Source organism: Ambystoma mexicanum, chromosome 14 (assembly GCF_040938575.1).
Source record: "Ambystoma mexicanum isolate Mex_15411 chromosome 14, UKY_AmexF1_1, whole genome shotgun sequence".
NCBI classification, from domain to species: domain Eukaryota; kingdom Metazoa; phylum Chordata; class Amphibia; order Caudata; family Ambystomatidae; genus Ambystoma; species Ambystoma mexicanum.
In genome coordinates, this window is record NC_090940.1 from 208,550,266 (window position 1) to 208,567,445 (window position 17,180).

Here is a 17,180-nt window from a genome sequence, read left to right on the forward strand (position 1 = left end):
GACGCTTAAAACATTGCATATAAAAAACACAAGAAAGGCTTGCTCCACAGAAGCAGTCTACTAGAGCACATATTGATCAAGGGAAAAAGAATGTTCTGTTATTAGAAGTAAAAATCACAAAAGGTTAGCTGCACAGGTATTAGTGTAGGATGAGGTTTAGAACAGCAAGTTATTTTGGAAGCACAGGGTTTGACAATTATTAATTGGTATAGTTAAAGGCCTAAAAAACTATTTGTACCACTGCACTAGACACTATATAATACACCAGCCGCCTCCATCACTAGTAGGCAATGATTTCAATGGATAGATAGGTTTATATTGAATGTGTGGGGGAAAAACAAACATGCATGTAAAACATTCTAATCTACCTATGGAAATGTGAACACACAAGAAGTTTAAGTATTTTCAGAAGAAATTGAAGAATGTCAAATCTCAAATTCAGGGAACTGATCTCACGAAAGAGTAGATCAACCCCAAGGTCATTTCGATCATAAGCAGGCATTTTCATATACTCCAGTGCTAATCACAATGAAAATTCCAATGATATTAAGTCAGGGTGGCTTAAGGCACTAGATTAGCAACAACCATCCCTATAAATCCGGTTTGCAACATCCAACTGGTTTTACACCGCAGAAGATCAACGCAAATAAAAGTAAATTAATGAAGCCAATGGTCATTTGAATGCCTATTTCTCAAATTCTGGTCTATCTATAATGTGCTTAAAAATAGAATCCATTCATGTTCTTTAGACTATTATGGACATGTACACACTTTTTTTAATATAGTACTTACAAAACAGAAGATGGGCCAACCCAAGAAGACACTGGTTCGATGCTCTCCCACTCTCTCTCACTAATGAAGCTGATGAAGTCTTTCTCACTCCTTGAGCCTTGGTACTTTCTAAAGACCCCATCTTTACAACTGAGTTTAAAAAAGAAAGCAAAAAGTCAGAATTATATGTATGGATTGAAGTGTTTTTTTCTTCCTAAAAAGTTCGAAATGTGCTAAGCATGTCACACCTCCAATTGTAAACACTTGTCTGAAAAAAACATTCCTGCATTGTAGTTCACACTCGTAGGGGTTTCTCCACAAATCAAGACTAGAACATTAACAACCGTAAAGTTGCAGGGCAGGCCTCAAAACAATGTATATATACAAATTAAACAAACACTGCACCATGCATAGCCACACCTTCCTTAAACGTTTGCACGTTGTGCTGCCCCGTAAAACAGGAGTTCATTGCACCATTTGCTGTAATTCTGCTTCAGTCCTGAACAGAATTATTTGCTAACCTAGTTGGACTTTCTCTCTTTGAGAAAGAGTGGTAATCAAAGCACTCTTTCAAGTCAAAGGCTTCAAAGAAAGAAGTGGTCTTAGGTGCCCAGGCCGAGCCCAGACCTTTTAAACTTATCCAGAGAGCCACCCGAGCTCAATGTAGTGTGAAAGATCCTAGTCTGAGATTGTGGTCCTAGCTGACTAGTACACCCCAGACAGGGAAGGGAACAGGCAGAGTAATTTCTCCCAGTGTGATCTTAAGTTCCATTCTATTCTTCTGGAGTAGTGTGCATGTTTCTCTGATTCATTCATCCAAAGCCTCATCAAGTATGTCAATAGAGATCTTACCGCCGATTGATCCGAGATCATTTGGTGTCATGGTGCCCAATACACCCAATTTCCTGTATGAGACTCCATGAAATCAGGGGATGTGGGAAGGGACAACAATCTGAACTAGAGCTCTCCCCATCTCTGTTCATGTCCCCATGATGCAATTTTTGATCCCATGGTTGATTCCTGATTTTGAACAAATGTAGGTGCAGATGCGCTGAACAATGGGGTTGTGGGGGCTCGGAGTTAAGAATGTCATCACTTACCACATAAGCAAAATGTTGTGTGATTTGTTGAGATGAATCAGATTGTTTTAACTCTGCCTTAACTAAAGTATTTTCAGTGAATTACAAGGATGTTATGCTACATCGTCTCCTGGCTACGCTGCCCGTGGATTTCGCCTACGTCTACTGCCCAAGTTGCAACAATAAGGTCCACTGACCTTTGGCCACCCCCCCCCTCCTTCATTGCGACAGTTTTCCACAGTCAATTCACGCATCAACAAGCCTAAAGCACATCAATGTCACCTATTACTGCACTCTTATTTCTGATAAGAAATCCTGTGTTAATGTATTGTTGCACAGATAACATGCAACAACTTAAAAGTCTTCCCCCGTCCCCACTGGCACTCTTCTTGGTCCCACATCCCTCCCCACTCTACTATCACGTGCAAGTTAACATCACACTTTTATTCCGAGCGGGTCTTGTGAATTTTTCACTCCAATAAGGCGAGATGCCTGCGGCAAGATGAAAACATTAAACAAAACAGGCTCTCCAGCCCACCCCAAACACTGCAACTACATGCAATTCTCTTTCCCCCTCACCACCTCCCCCCCATAATCTCCAAATTGTGATCACTTTCCTTTTTCAGCTTCCCACAGCACTTGCACAGGAATCGTTTGCATAGATCAATTAAAAAATGCCAGCTTTTCATTTCTGAAAATGCACCATAGGAGAAATATTTTACAAAATGTGTACTGGGGCAAACCACTCTATCAACATTTGTAAGTACTACAGGATGGATTTACTCTAAAACCAAATAAAGTAGAAGCAATGCTTTGTACCCAACTGGTTTCTTATTTATCTGCCCAGCATTTTCCACACTGGGGCTAATCAATAGAAACAATACAGGAAAATTAACAGGAGTAGGCCAAAAACACACCAACATTTTAATTGCATATAACAGAATATTGTTAACCAAATAGGTACACTGTTGCAATTAGGAATTGAAATGGATATAGGCCGCAAGAGAACCAAGGTAAACCAGCAAAAGCTCAACAAATTACTTCAGAAGTCCAACTCTCGCCCCCGACCAAGAGTTCAGTTACAATAAATTAGAAAAAAATTCAGTAACTGTAGTTTTTAAGTAATGTATGAATATTACTCACATAGGCAGAATTGGCAAACTCACACAGTAAGTTTAAAGACTCTTTGATGAAGAAGAGGGCAGTTTGGGTGCACCCACAGCAAGATTTCTGAAAACCCAGATTCAACAACATGAGGCAAGGGTGGCTGCAGAGGATGAATCTACGCCAGACTAGTGTTTGTGGTCCTGGGGAAAACAACAAAAGACCTATGTATCCAGGTCCCTCAAACCCTGCAAAGTAGCAAAACAACTACTAAGACTAAGGACTTGGGAAAGACTGCTCTCAGATTGAGGCCTATGATATTAATACCCAGAGGTTTCCAAGCGTGGGCCCGGGGATCGAACCTGTGTTTCTCTGTGTCGTCTTGCTTCCAAGGCAAGCAAGTTGCCCCCGAGCTAAACCCCCTGGGTTGCGGCTAACATTTTGGTGTCCGTTTAGGTCTGGTCTCTGCTTGTAGACACTCCGTTCTGGATACTAAAAGGAAGTGGACTTCAGATTTACCAATGATGAAGGACCTCTGCTTCAGCACCAATGATGAACAAGGCACTTGACAAAGCAACATATGGGAGGAGACGTCATGGTGACTAAGCAAGGGTTGGTAGGCAAACGTTAATAAAGAACTTCCAACGACATCAAGGCCACTTGGTTGAGAGCAACAGCAGCAGATATTGATATTTTATTTCTATTGCGCTCGTACACAAGTGTTTCAGAGCGCGACAAGGCAAGGGAGGTGAGGGGAACAGGGGAGAACACATCGATCTTACTAGGCCCAGTGACATTGAGAACGCGCAAGTGCATGGGTGAGGGGGAGGGGGAAAAGTGCATGGAAGGTGGAGAAGTGGAAAGTGCGAAGCAGAGGAGAAACAGATAAATAAGAAATAATAAAGGCAACAAACAGTTTTAGTGCAGCCAGCAATTTGCAAGTGCTAGGTTTAAGGCAGCAGACAGGGTAGGTCTGATAAGTGCAGGAAGAAAAAGGGGGGGCTCTATGGGTAAAGATACAGACCCCAGGGCAAGGGGTGGCCCGGAGGCAGGGTTGCAGGGTGAGAAGGTACCTGGGCCCGGAGGACAGAGGGTGGCCAGGTGCACGGTGCCAAGAGAGAACAGATCAGCAGGGGAGAGGGGGAGCGAAGGCAGAAGAAAAGAGGAAGGTCTTGAGGTGCTTCCAGAACCGGAGAAGGTTCTCCTCAAGTTTGAGAGTGGCAGGGAGGCTGTTCCAGAGGGAGGCCCCAGCCGAAGACAGATCTACCCCGAGCTTGTTTCTTTTAAAAACGACTGACCCTGAGGGAGTTGGAGGTACAGGAGCGAAGAGTTCGAGAGGGGAGGTATTTGCGGAGGATAGATGAAGGTATTTTGGACCCATACCCCAGAAAGCCTTGTGGACAATGCAGAGGGCTTTTAATGTAATCCTTGCATCCAATGGAGAGATTTCAGAGCTGGAGAGACATGATCCCAGGGCTTGAGGCCAAGGACAAGTCTTGCAGTGCTGTTCTGGATTAGTTGCAGAGGGTGGAGAGTAGAGGCAGGTAGATTTAGAAAGAGGCTGTTACAATAGTCCAAGCTAGAGAGAACCGTAGCTTGGGATACCATGAGCCCCGAAGACATTGCCTGTCCCACAAGGGGGTCAACCAGCAGACTGCACAGCACAGGAGGCTGCATTGAGACTCAGAACACAGGAGTCCCAACATTGGTTGATGCAGACAAACTACATGGCATTGCTTCCAAGAGATTGACGACTTCCAAGGAGATGCAGGACTGAACCAGTTCTTGTAGCTGGTTTAATGAAAGTAGACATCCTGGGAGGCTTCCTCTGGTGGAAATATGACAGAGCTTCGCCTTACTGGAAGTAGCGCTGTCACAGCAGAAGCTTCCAGCACGCACCTGTGGCCTCTCATGCTTCAGGCTCCAAGTTTCAGTGGAGGGCTGCACAACTTCCCCAGATATACGAATTGCTGAGCTGGGGTGACCTCAACCCACCTATCAGGAAACATGGCCCATTCAAACTGAGTAGTTATCGAATCCTGGGCAACAAGCTCAGAGGCAGTCATGACATAATTCAAGGTTAAAGGTGTATGCAACCTAAACCAGTGCCCATCAATTCTAATGAAAGTTGCTCTTCAGGGGTTCTCGACAGAGCCCACAAATGGACAGGACCACATTTAGCAATGCCCAACCCTGGAATAGGAGCACGCATGTCAAAAAAGGCAGCAGTAGGCAACGATGGAGCTTAAACCACAATGGCAGTTATTTTAGCAACAGTAGTGGTAAGAAGGTACTCCTGTGGCAAAAAGGTAAGGTGCTCAGTAGTGCACCAGGAAAATATAGGTACACTAACGTGTCTGTGACACAGTACACACATAAAAGTTATGAAATGCCTTAATCCTTAACTGAGGTAGTAGTAGTTGTTAGGAAAGATTACTCTTTTAGGCAACTTTCCCTCCTTTCTATGGACACCGAACCTTTTTTGCTTTTATTGTTGAATCTGACCAGACATTTTCACTTTTTGCTCATTTGTCATGGGGAAACTGACTCGTCCTTAAGGCGGTCAGTGCTGGGAAAATGTTTTCCATTATCTTGTTACAAGTTTTCTATTTTGTGTAACTTTATATCATTGCACAATGCACCTTACAATGCAGTAAAATTGGGTTATTTTAATATGACCTTATGCTAACAGACACACAGGATTTCTGGTTACCTTTGATGTGCCTAAAAGACAAGCTAGTGGCAGCAATTGCATTTGTACTTTTTTTGCAATACTTTTTAGCCCTACTGCATTTGGCTACTAACTGGCTAGTTAGTCAACATGGCGTGCCACAAGGTTTTTGCTCTTTCGTTTGGCAAACGTACTCTGACCTTCCTGCCCTGCTAGGCGAGTACATTCCTTTTAAGGTTATGCACTTGCCTGGAAAGCCTTGGTTTTCACAAGCTGGTACAGAGCCATGTGTGTGTTTCCAGAAGTGGGCTGGGACTGTCTGGTCCAAATCCACAGAATGTCTGGTGTGCATGCCTGCATGAGATCCTCAGTGGTCCATGATTGAACCACTGTTGGTGTGCATGAGTGGGTCAGATCTTGTCATTGGAGAGTCTGAGCAGTCAACTGACTTTGGATAAGAAAAGGAATCCTACAGGCATGCCCCAGAGAGATCATGGATTACCCTATAGGAGCCAAGTATCCTGTCCAGCGGCCAGACCAGTGACCGGGGACCCGTTGGAAGGCGGCCTGGCGACCAACTTCTGCTGCTGTTATGGAATAGCCCCGTCTGGCCAGTGGTCTCCAGAAGTCCTGCGAAGGAGCTTCGACCCTTGGGGTGGTGGGAACAATCACCCTCAACGGCAGCAGTGTGTCCTGCAAAGAAAAGTCATCAGAAGTGCTCCTGGAAACCCTAGTGGCTGGCCAGCTCCGAGTTTGGGCTACCGTGCTGCAGACGTCCCTGTTCCGCATTGAGGACCAGAACTTTGGGAACTGACAGCTTGTGCTACTGGACTCGTCCATGTCGGATTTAGTGGTTCCTGCAACAAGAGGACCCGACCATGACAGGTGCGCCCCCCTCTGTCGCTGTTCTTCAGTGGCAGTTGTCCAAAACAGCTTTCCTGCATCAAGACCTGTGCTGAAAGGGACCCTGCTCCGAGTTCTTCAGCATTCACCAACCTGAAGCCCTTGCACCAGCATTAGTCGCCAACTGGAGAATTGCTTGAGCCTGCAAGCCCACGGCATCGTGGACCGGAGCAGATGGCAGGAAACTCGTCCTTGGACCCTCTTGGAAGATCTGCCAAGTCTTAAGAATCAGATCGCGGTCGGTGAATTACAGAGGTACTTACCTGGCCCCCATCTCCCCCTTTTAAAAGTTTGGTAACATTTAGAAACTTTTACTATACTTTGGTTTTGCCATTGCTTGCTCACGCATGTCTCCGAAGGGGAACAGTTTAGTTAGCTACAACAGTGTCCTCTGACCATTGGAACAATTCCCAGGTCGCCAGGATCCCTACCACTCACCTTGCTACCTTGAATTGGTTTTGCTATAGCTACCAGAGTTGTCCCTGTCCCAATCATAGAATGGTCTCCTATACATCTGTCCATCAGACCAGAGCATAGAAAACCAGTCCCAACATTAGTACTATAAAAAGTAACTTGGGGACAGGATTCTCCTGTACGGATAGCCTAAAGGACTGAACAGTACTTGTTCAAAAAGTGAGTTGCCATGGCAAATGAGGGGTAAAAGTTCTCACTTACCAAGAAGGGCCAGGAAAACCATACAGAGGAAACAGATATGCTGGGGATCTTAAAGAAGGAGGCTAACAAGTAGCAAAAAAGGAATATCTTTACTAAGATCTACAGTTGCCTCAAATAGCTATGGTTGGCAAAGCAAGATATGAAGTCCCATCTGATAGCAAGGATATGTAGACTTTCCATCGAAATAATTTCTACTGAATCATTATCCATCGAAATTCATTCTTTGAAATGCTTTTTCATCGAAAAGCTTATTCATTGAATTTTTTTTCATTGAATTTCCAATTCAAACATACCTTTAAAATAGATGTATGGATGTTCGGGTTGAAAATTCAATGGGTCGAGGAAAGGGTTACATTTTGAAAATGGGTGTTGGAAGGGAATGGGGGGGTGGGGGGGCGGCCAATAAACACCACAAGTTACAGGGAGCGGTCCAGTGCTGAAATACATTATAGATTTCGGCACCAGACAGCTCCCTCTGACTTGTGCAGTGTGCACTTCATTTTATTTTCTAGGACTGGGGACGTTTATTTTATTGGGGGGAACCCCCCCATTAAAAAAAAATATAAAAGTGCACCAGTGCTGAAATACATTTCAACTGTATTGAATAGATTTCAGCACTGGACAGCACGCTGTAACGTTATGCATGTTTCATCGACTTTCCATGCCAAACAAAGTGTTTATAACGAAATCCTAATTGATGAAACATCTTTCAAAGAAAAAAATGTGATGGAACGAATCCTCGATGGAAAGACTAGTAACCGATAGAAATAATCAGAAGAACCCACAAAAGTTGAATGTGGCAGCACCTCAGTGACCGGCAGCCGTCAAAATGTTCAATGACTGCAAACCTGTGTTTGAGTGCCTAGTTACCCCCTCAGCTCCCAATCTCCCATTTTAAGCTAGGGTTGGCAGCTTTTTGATAAAACCAGCTAGGTCATGGATTCGAGTTCCTTCAAGTCAGAAGTTCCACCCACAACTAGCCCACCTTACATTTTGCCACCAAAACTCAAGATTATCCCACCTCCTAACCAGCATCTTTCCTATCCAGTGATTCAAGTACTTGTCTCCGGGTCCTCAGAAAAAGGCTGTATATTCACCAGATTCATCAGGAGTCCCCGGCTTTGGGAGTAGTGGTGTTTTGAAGACCCACTCTAGCACATTTTCCTTTGTCTTGAGGTGGCTTGTACTTCCTCTTCAAACAACTCTTCAGGGCCTGCTGGTTCCCAAACCCTTAGGTGGAACTCCTTGTGGGGGATCTCCTCAGTTTTCCCCTTTGGCCGGTTGTCTCTTCTGCACCAGTGGGGTAAAAGCAGATCTTACTTTTCCCCATGGTCAGCCTATTGGATTTGTCCCATATTTATCTATGGGAAAACCTTTGAGAACTTCTAAAAGTTTTAACCTTTTCATCCCACGTGGTATTACTATGTGCTCAGTACTTCCATGTAAATATTATCTGTGCTACAATGTATTAGAGGTAGTACAGAACACTTCAACCCATGTTTGGCATTTTGATTTTCCAACTATGTGCATGCAATTCACCCATATTTAGTTAGCATTATAAGGGGTATAGTATTCTGCCACTAGACTAGATAGTCATCCTGATGTTGGCTTTAGAGGTGGGAAAGGTCTGGCATAAGGCCCTTTACTGTTTTTATACTATACAGTGTAACACTTGTGCATGCTTGCCTAGTCCTTCTTAGAACTACTTATGTAAACATTTCAAAATTATAAACTACCAAGCATTAAAAATCACACGCCCTCTGCATTGTCCACCTACACACAGCACCCCATTTCTTATTCGCCAAGAGTCAACGGTCACTCATATGGCTCGGGGTGAGCGCAAATTTCAAAGCCGGATATCTGTGTTGTCTCTTCATGTGTTTAATCTACACGTCCTAACTGTGCCTAGCTGCCCGCTCAGCCCATCCCCTTCTAAGAAGAGAGCCTGCTGCTCAGTTACGTTACCTTTTGAAAAGGTTTGGGCTAGCCTGTGTACACAACATTCGAGCCCCCACCCTCAACCCCATCAGAGTGCTATGGAAAAATCTCCCTAAAACCCTGTGTCTTGTTGCTCATTACATCTGCAGAGACAATTACTACATGGGAGACTAGTCCACATATTTTGTCTATCACATTAAAAAAAAATACACCATGAAGAGACCCTCGGACGAAAAGCTAATTCTTCATACAGTTGTGCTCAGCAGGAGTCAGAGCAAACTACTGTACAACTGTTACTGCCTGTGACATTCTCAAAGCCATGGTCCAACACTTTTACAACATGTGGTGACAGATGTGTGGGTGGCGGTGGCACAACTTGGTATAGTTCTGATGGTCAGGCCAAATTTGACAGATTGAAGGCAGTATCATTATAAAACAAATAATGAAGGTGGCAACGCACGAGGACCCAGGAATCATACTGACAGGTATACCACTGTGGGATTCTGCCCTTCAGGTTTAGATAGGCTTATCAAACAACTTAACACCAGTGAACGTGTCCCTTGCTCCCTGATGTAGGGAGGGGGGGGGGGAGAGAAGGGAGGTTCGAATCCATATTCAACTGTATGCAAACATCTATTTCACCATGGCAATAGGGCTTCTAACCATAACCAGCAATGGACAGCTCAGATTCCCCAAAAACATGGTAAATGAACTAATGTTACATGGACAACTAAAACTGAAATCCATAGGGCCAGTTAGGTTTAAGCAATTATGCTCAAAGGGCAATTGAGAGTTTATGAGGAGGTGGCAATGCTCTCTTCAGCAATGGCTGTCTTGGAATATTATCAAGTTCCAATATTGTCCACATTATCAGGGAAAGAACAACTGAGAACATTGTGCAAACAGGGGGAGGGGAGAGTGGGGGGGGGGGGGGGTTGGGAGTGTGTGAACCAAGTTCTAGTACTTATCTTGAATGGCCTTTCATTAGTTGCATATTCTTCCCGAATCATCTCTGAATAAATTCGTCTTGTACGGTAACACGCTTGAATTTATCGAACTTAAAGTGTGGATGAAATACATTTCAGGCAGGAAGCATTCCAACCACTGCAACGGCTATGCACTTTGTGTGTTGCAATTGCGAGGACATGGTAGACAGTGTGCTGCACATTAGAGCAACAATGAGAGAGATCACTCTACACTGAATCAGCTGCTTCATTGACACAATGCAGCTGTGTTGACCTTAAAATGTCCTGTGACGAGGCTCATAAATATGCACAAAGGGGTGTTCTAAATAAATGGTCTTGTACAGCACCCTTCTGCTACTTTTGGTGGCCTCCCAAAAGAGAAAGGAGGGGTGGGGTGGTTATTAGTGGGAGAGACTAAAGACACCCTGGGTTGCCGATGGGTGCAGGAAGAAAGCACTCAGTTCTTGTGCGCTAATCCAATTTTTAAGAGTTTGGGGGGAGGAGACTTGAGAATAAGTCCTTGACAGGGAAAACCCAAGATCTGATAGACTGCAGCACATCCGGTCTAGTAACTTGCGTATGTGGAAAGTGTGTGATCGAGCTAAAACGAGAGAACTTGGTCATGGTGCGATTAGTGTTCTTGTGACAACGGTTAGGTCAGTAGCGGAAGGCTCAGACTGGTCTTGGTGTAGGGAAGGCATGTTATCACAAGTATTAATACCGATACAATTTGTAAAACCTCTATTGAAAATGTTGGGGTTGGAGAAACTCCTATTTTGCCCTATACCTAAGATGGGAATAGTCTCGACCATCCAACGATAAACAAAACAGTGCTAGTGAAGATCGTCGAATCAAAATGGCCTATGCTAACACAACCCAATGTTTGCCCCGTCTCTGGTACCAAAGTGTAAAAAGGAGAAATGTATGCAAAAGGAAAAATCAGTGTTCAAATGATAATGTGGTTGAACCAGCTCTCCTCCCCACATTAGACCTCACAGAGTAAGGCAATCCTCACAGGCAGGATGACACTCTGGCTCGGCTTCCAACGCAATTTATTTTGGCATTAATATAGCGCACCCAACATGGAGGCATCTGGGCGTGCTTTATAAATGTTCAAAACCACGGATTGAGGCCCGCCTGGCCGTCCACGTTAAAGTTACTTCCTCCACCTTCAAAAATAATGTTTTAACCCAAACGTTCACAAAGATCACCCTCTGGCAGGCTCAGACCTTTCACCACACAGTTCTCGTAGGTCCCCATCCGTCGGGCTCAGACCTCAAGTTAAACACAAGTTGCCAGGAGGCTCCCTTCCCCAAGCTGATTAGACTTTGGGTCTCCCTCGGACCACTTTTGGATGTCTAAGTCTTTGAAATGTGCATGGCTATCTTTACAGACCACCGCAGGACCACTTCGACTTAAGGTTCACTGTTTTACTTTCACTCTTTCACTGAGACTTTCAAGTCGGCTACTACCTTTCATCGGACCACTCAGTTACTTAGTATCGCTGATCTTTCAGCAGCATTTTACTTTAAAGTTCATTCACAGATCTACCTTTCTTCGCGTCTCATCCACATGCGTGCAGCCTTCCCTTGTGATATAATTTTGATACTTAATTCGCTTTAACACACCGGTCTCAGGTCGCGTACCAGCTCACCGGCTGGGTGCGATTCATTCTTGGTTAGCAATTTACAATTCAAGGTTAGTACCACAGGCTTGATTTGGCCTCCCAAACTCGGCCGTTCACCCGGGAGGGTCGCTGGCATCCTTGAAACACAATGCAATCCTCACTTTTGGGATCTGGCCTTCTCCACGTGTCTTTCATGGTCTGGCGAAGGAAACTACCTACATTAGGGAAGCCTTTCCGGCACGCTGCTCTCGCCTCTTGGTCCGTTGCTCTGCTCCAGTGTGCCTTCGTCTCGGAAGTTCAGCTCGTACTCGTGCTCCACCTTGCTCAGAGTGTGTCTTTACGTGTTGGCTTTTATGCGTGTGAGGAGAGCCAACTAGTATCAGGTGTATGCACTTAGCGTAAAGTGCCTGACTTTGCCTGAGCCGATTATCAGGACATGCCCAGTACGATGTGAGAGAGTTAGTCTGGTTACTCTCAGTCACCCTCTTCCTCGGCCCAGTGTTTGTGTAAAAAAAAAAAAGGGGGTGTCGTGGGGGAGTTGGGTTCTCGGGGTATCCTTAAAATAACATGGGGTAGATGAACAAAAAAGGGGGGAATATACAGCGTCTCACTATCGGCTGTCTCACCCCCACTCTTGGAATACCACTCACCCAGGTGATCCTCCTGCACTGGTACACCCCAGGAACTGGATCCAAAAGCGATGGCCATGTCCTGGCCACCTGGATGACAAGTCCCCGAGGACTAGCGGGTGATACACACTTTGGTTTCTCACAGAGGGCAATGCCTAAAGTGCCAGACCATGATTTAAGTATGGTCTAATTTCTTTTGCCCACATTCATAAATTACTACTCTGGGTTTATCTAATGTTACATTACATTTTTTAAACACGCCAAGAACCGGGCCTGTAGGCATATGGGCGCAGAATAGAAACACAACAAAAACATACATATGGGTTTTTAGAGATTGTTTAAAAAGAGCAAATGAAACAATGCCTCGGAGGTCGGGGGTCGGCAGGGCAAGGGGTTCCAAAGTCTAGAAGCCAAAGAGAAGAAAGTACACTTGGTTCAGAGAACAAAGCTTTCTCTGGTTACAATCAGAAGATTACTATTATTGGAGCGCAAATTACTATGATTCAGGAGCCAGTTAAGACATTCTGATAAATATGTCGGACTACAGCCAAAGAGGCATTTATGAGTTATTGTCAAAAACCGGAAAGAGATTCCGTTAGCCACTGGAAGCCAATGAAGTTTTTTTCTGGACTGATATACAAGGTCTCTCCTTCCTCAGCCCTGTTGCCACCTGGACCGCACTGTTCTGCAGTACCTGGAGCCTATTAATGTCGCTCTTACAAATGTACTCTTCAAACACTTGCGTAGGCACGTTATAAATGCCTTATATATCATATACCAAATAATGAGAGAATTTACAGGAAACATACACTCCAACAGAAACCTTTTTACCCTAATGCACAGCAGTTTTCCAAACATGGCTTCTTTTACTGATGTGCATCACGAGCTGTCCTTGGTAATCTTAGGCAGCCCAGCTGGACACGGATTCTCCAGTACTCTCAGAACTGTAAAAAGCTCTTTGGTATCAGAAGCAGCATTCAAAATTCTTGCGTTATCAGATTTTTTGGCATTGATGATGGAAGCTTTGTCATTCTTGGCTACTGTATAATACAGAGCTTTATATATCTCTGATCTAGAGTTGATCCACCTCATATATAAGTGAAAATTGTTTGTGGCGGGATTTGTGGCAAAGCTTTGTTTCTTACACAATTCCACACCGTTTCACCAATTTGCACCCGATTTGAGATATTTGCCCGTTTGGCCCATTGGGAGATTATTGGCTACATGACAGTTGGACACCCTACCCCTTGCCCAGGATTTCAGCAAAAGTAAAAATGAGTTTGTGGCACCCACCTAGGCTGTGCAATGAATGGCACAAGGCTATGCGTTAAAAAATTGCTGCCCAACGTAATTTAAGCAAGTGTTCATCGGAAACGGAAACAAAAAATGTTGTTTATAAACAAGCCTTACAATGAACATCGTTATGTCAAAGGGGGGTAGAAGACTGTTTAAGTTGCGCCGTGCTCTATAGGTCACTTGAGTTTTAACATTTCAGGAGTCAAATCACTAGTTTTTGTAAAGAGTGTCTCATGAAAGCTTTAGCCAATTTGAAAATACCTCCAAGTTCAAAAGGAAAATGTCCGCATAAATTAGTTTCTTTAAACTTGAAATGCCTTTCATTTAAAAAAGAAGTTTCGAACTTGAAATGAAATCTTTCAAAGTAAAATGTCGACTTTAGAATAGTATCCTAAATGTGAAATGTCATTAGTTTCAAAGAAATGAACAACTTAAAATGAAATCCTCAGTGTCCTTAAATTTGAAATGCCTTTCATTTCAAAAGAATTAACAACTTGAAATGAAATCCTCGACACGCGTTTCCCAGTCAGTGATTTACTGGCAGTTCCTCAGGAGGAATAAGCCTAACATTCGGCATTAGTATTTCAATGAAGTTAAAAGGTAAAATTGAAAAACAAATCTTTTAAATATCAGTATTGAGCTTACTTTTATCAGCAAATTGCTGCTCAACGTGATTTAAGCAAGTGTTCACCGGAAAGGTAAACAACATTTTTGTTTATAAACAAACATTAAAATTAATATATACTTTAGTAATATTGAACTTTAGGTCCACAGTCGTTATCACCATCGGCATCATGTCAACTATCATGCCACTCAGAAATGTTATGTTATCAGGACTTCTAGAGCGCACGTACACCCGGAGGCATCTTGGCGCTGAGGTGGGCAGAAAGGAGTGCAGCTAGAAAAGCACGGTTTTTAATACTCGACGAAAAGCAAGATAATTAGTGGTGTCGCGTAGCGGGAGGGGAAGGTCATTCCACATTCTTGCCACAGCGACAGAGAAAGCACAAACGCCCATACGGGCCAGCTTGAAATAAGGGGAAAGCCATGGTTGTAGCTCTCCAATGTAAGTCATGATGGCCCTGCTGCACTGCCTTGTGAGCCCGGGACTCCTGGAACAATGTTTAAAGATGTGAAGGCAGGCACTCTGTTACCAGTCTTTAGCTTCTCCTCCTAAGTCATGAAAAGGTGCGTTTGGAGTAGAAGCCAACGACTGGTAACAGAGCGCCTGCCTTACCAAGATCTAAGTGGGGGAGTCGGTCCAGCGAGGGGAGTAGGTCTAACAGGGTAAAACAACCCTCAACCCTGCACTCTTTCCAATTTCCTCTCGCACACAGTTCTCATTTCACTAGCTCACATTGCACGATCATTTTCCTTTATTCCCCATTCGCGCCTGCAACTGCTAAACAATGAAACCAGGGAAAAATAGGCATGCTTTGTTCATCCAGTTTAAGGGCTGTCCTTGCAAGGGTAGTGACTCCGCAAACTAAGCTAGGAATCAGGTAAGAACGAAGTTATTTGAAGTAAACAGTTCAGGCAAGTACATAGACACAGACCCACAAATGTACTATGTATCAAAATTCACTAAGTGACTTTTGGTGAGTAAGAAATAAGTGTGCTATGTGGACAATGCAGGGAAAGAGACTTAATGACTGTCTATTAGCCTCTGAATTATCCCCCAGGCACATACATCAACTAGCAGTCCATCTTCCAACTGTCACTCATGAAACATTCGCTCAGGCACCCATGTGTGAAACACTCCTCATTAACCATCGGTACAGCTCCAGTCTCAAAAGTCCACACAAACTACATGCAGAACACCATTCTCTCAGGCACTCATAAGTCAGACACAGACTCCCATACTACTTCCTCCTGAAAAAGGAGCCAAAAGACAAGACACCCACATAATGAATGCACTGAATCATCCAATGGGCTACAAGGGTACAAAGTCAAAATACAAGCAAGAGTAAAGAAAGTACACGTCATACCTACCATGACAGCGATGACTGCAGGCACACCAAGCACCACAACTGCCCGACCATGCTAGGAGCAATAAGTCACACAAAGCTAAACCTAAGCAGATGAAATCACTGCACATCATCGCTCTTCAAGAGCAACACAGTTTACCAAGTGTACACAACTAATCACTCAACTAATCCTGCAACCAACATACCACTCGGATGCAAATAAAACTCCCACCGATGGAACAGACGCACAGTGAACATGAAAGGGAATAACAACTTTCAAATCACTAGGAATTAACAAAAAATGTACATGCCTAAAGGGTCTAGAATCAAGACAAACATCTGTCCAATCTCTCACACTGCATGCTGCCACCATAGTGCACACATGCTAAATAGCATACGACCCAAACCACCATGTCACAGAGAACACTCATGCTCCAACAATAAGATAGAGACTTTCCAAGGATTGGGCCTATTGCCTAGAAAAGAAAACAATTGTTTAAAAGGTTTACTTACTTGTAAATAACTTCGTTGGTAACTAACTCTGAAGGTGAGCAGTTACAAAAGTTTTTACTTACCTGAATGTGTGTTGTGCCATTCTGAAAAGTATATGTAAAGTGATTTTACTCACCTGTCAATTGGTTGTGCCTCTTCCCAAAAGTAATGCTGTTGGCTTCATTTAACTATTTCTTTATTTTTTAGAATACTTCTGGTTGTAAGTGTTTCTGTTGAACCCTTGGTATACTACAAGTTCTTTGTACCTTCACATAGCCCTCTCTCCCACCCAAGATACACCTGGCTGCTCCATCTATGCTACCATATACTCAGGTGCTACAGCTTTCTATTAAGAGTGGAGTCTTGTACCGTCTCAGTTGAATGGTTTTAGTAAGTCTTTAGTTGGACTTCAGAAAAAAAAAAACTGTCCTAACAAAGGCGTTGATGACCAGACCAGACAATACTAAAAAGGTATGCCTTCAATGGATACAACAGGAAGTCCTCTTCACCAGTCAACCGGACAGTATTACATGGACCCACTGGCACATCCATTCTGAAGCAGCTCATCTTCCAACAGGCACTCTGGGGGTTGGGAGGGATATGCACTCATGCATGCATAATCAACTCAACATTCCACATCCAAACAGGACATCGCCATCTCAAGTCTCACAGGCCCACACACACTAACATGCATGAAATCTCTCACTCACTCAGGCATGGATACATCAGACAGACCCCACAGTTGTCTATCAAATCACCAGTAGGTGCCTCCTTGAGATTTAATGGGGCCAACAGTCACTTCCGATATTGGACAAAAAGTAGGCGCATATGCACTCAGGAATAAGTCACTGCCAAAGCATTGGCAGACTAGAGTTTAGAACAATTGCCTGGAAGTAAGCAGCCCCAGGAGTTGGAGGTTCAATCTTCATAGCAGCAGACAGAGGTGCTTGCTCCATTCTTGTCTCAGAATGGGCCCCAACAGTTCTCAAGGGGACCTTTTCTCCACCATCCCAAATTATTTTTGCAGGGTTACCAAAGTCCCCCTCATCTGGTTACATATTTA

General features: G+C 43.9%; 1 protein-coding gene across 1 annotated transcript in view; it reads right to left on the minus strand.

Moving 5' to 3' along the window:
- TMX1 (thioredoxin related transmembrane protein 1) overlaps positions 1–17,180 on the minus strand; it is a 191,605-nt gene that overhangs the window by 100,469 nt on the left and 73,956 nt on the right. The window contains exon 4 of the mRNA XM_069638937.1: positions 793–921. Within this exon, the coding sequence (XP_069495038.1) occupies positions 793–921 (129 nt within the window). The remainder of the gene's footprint in view (positions 1–792; positions 922–17,180) is intronic.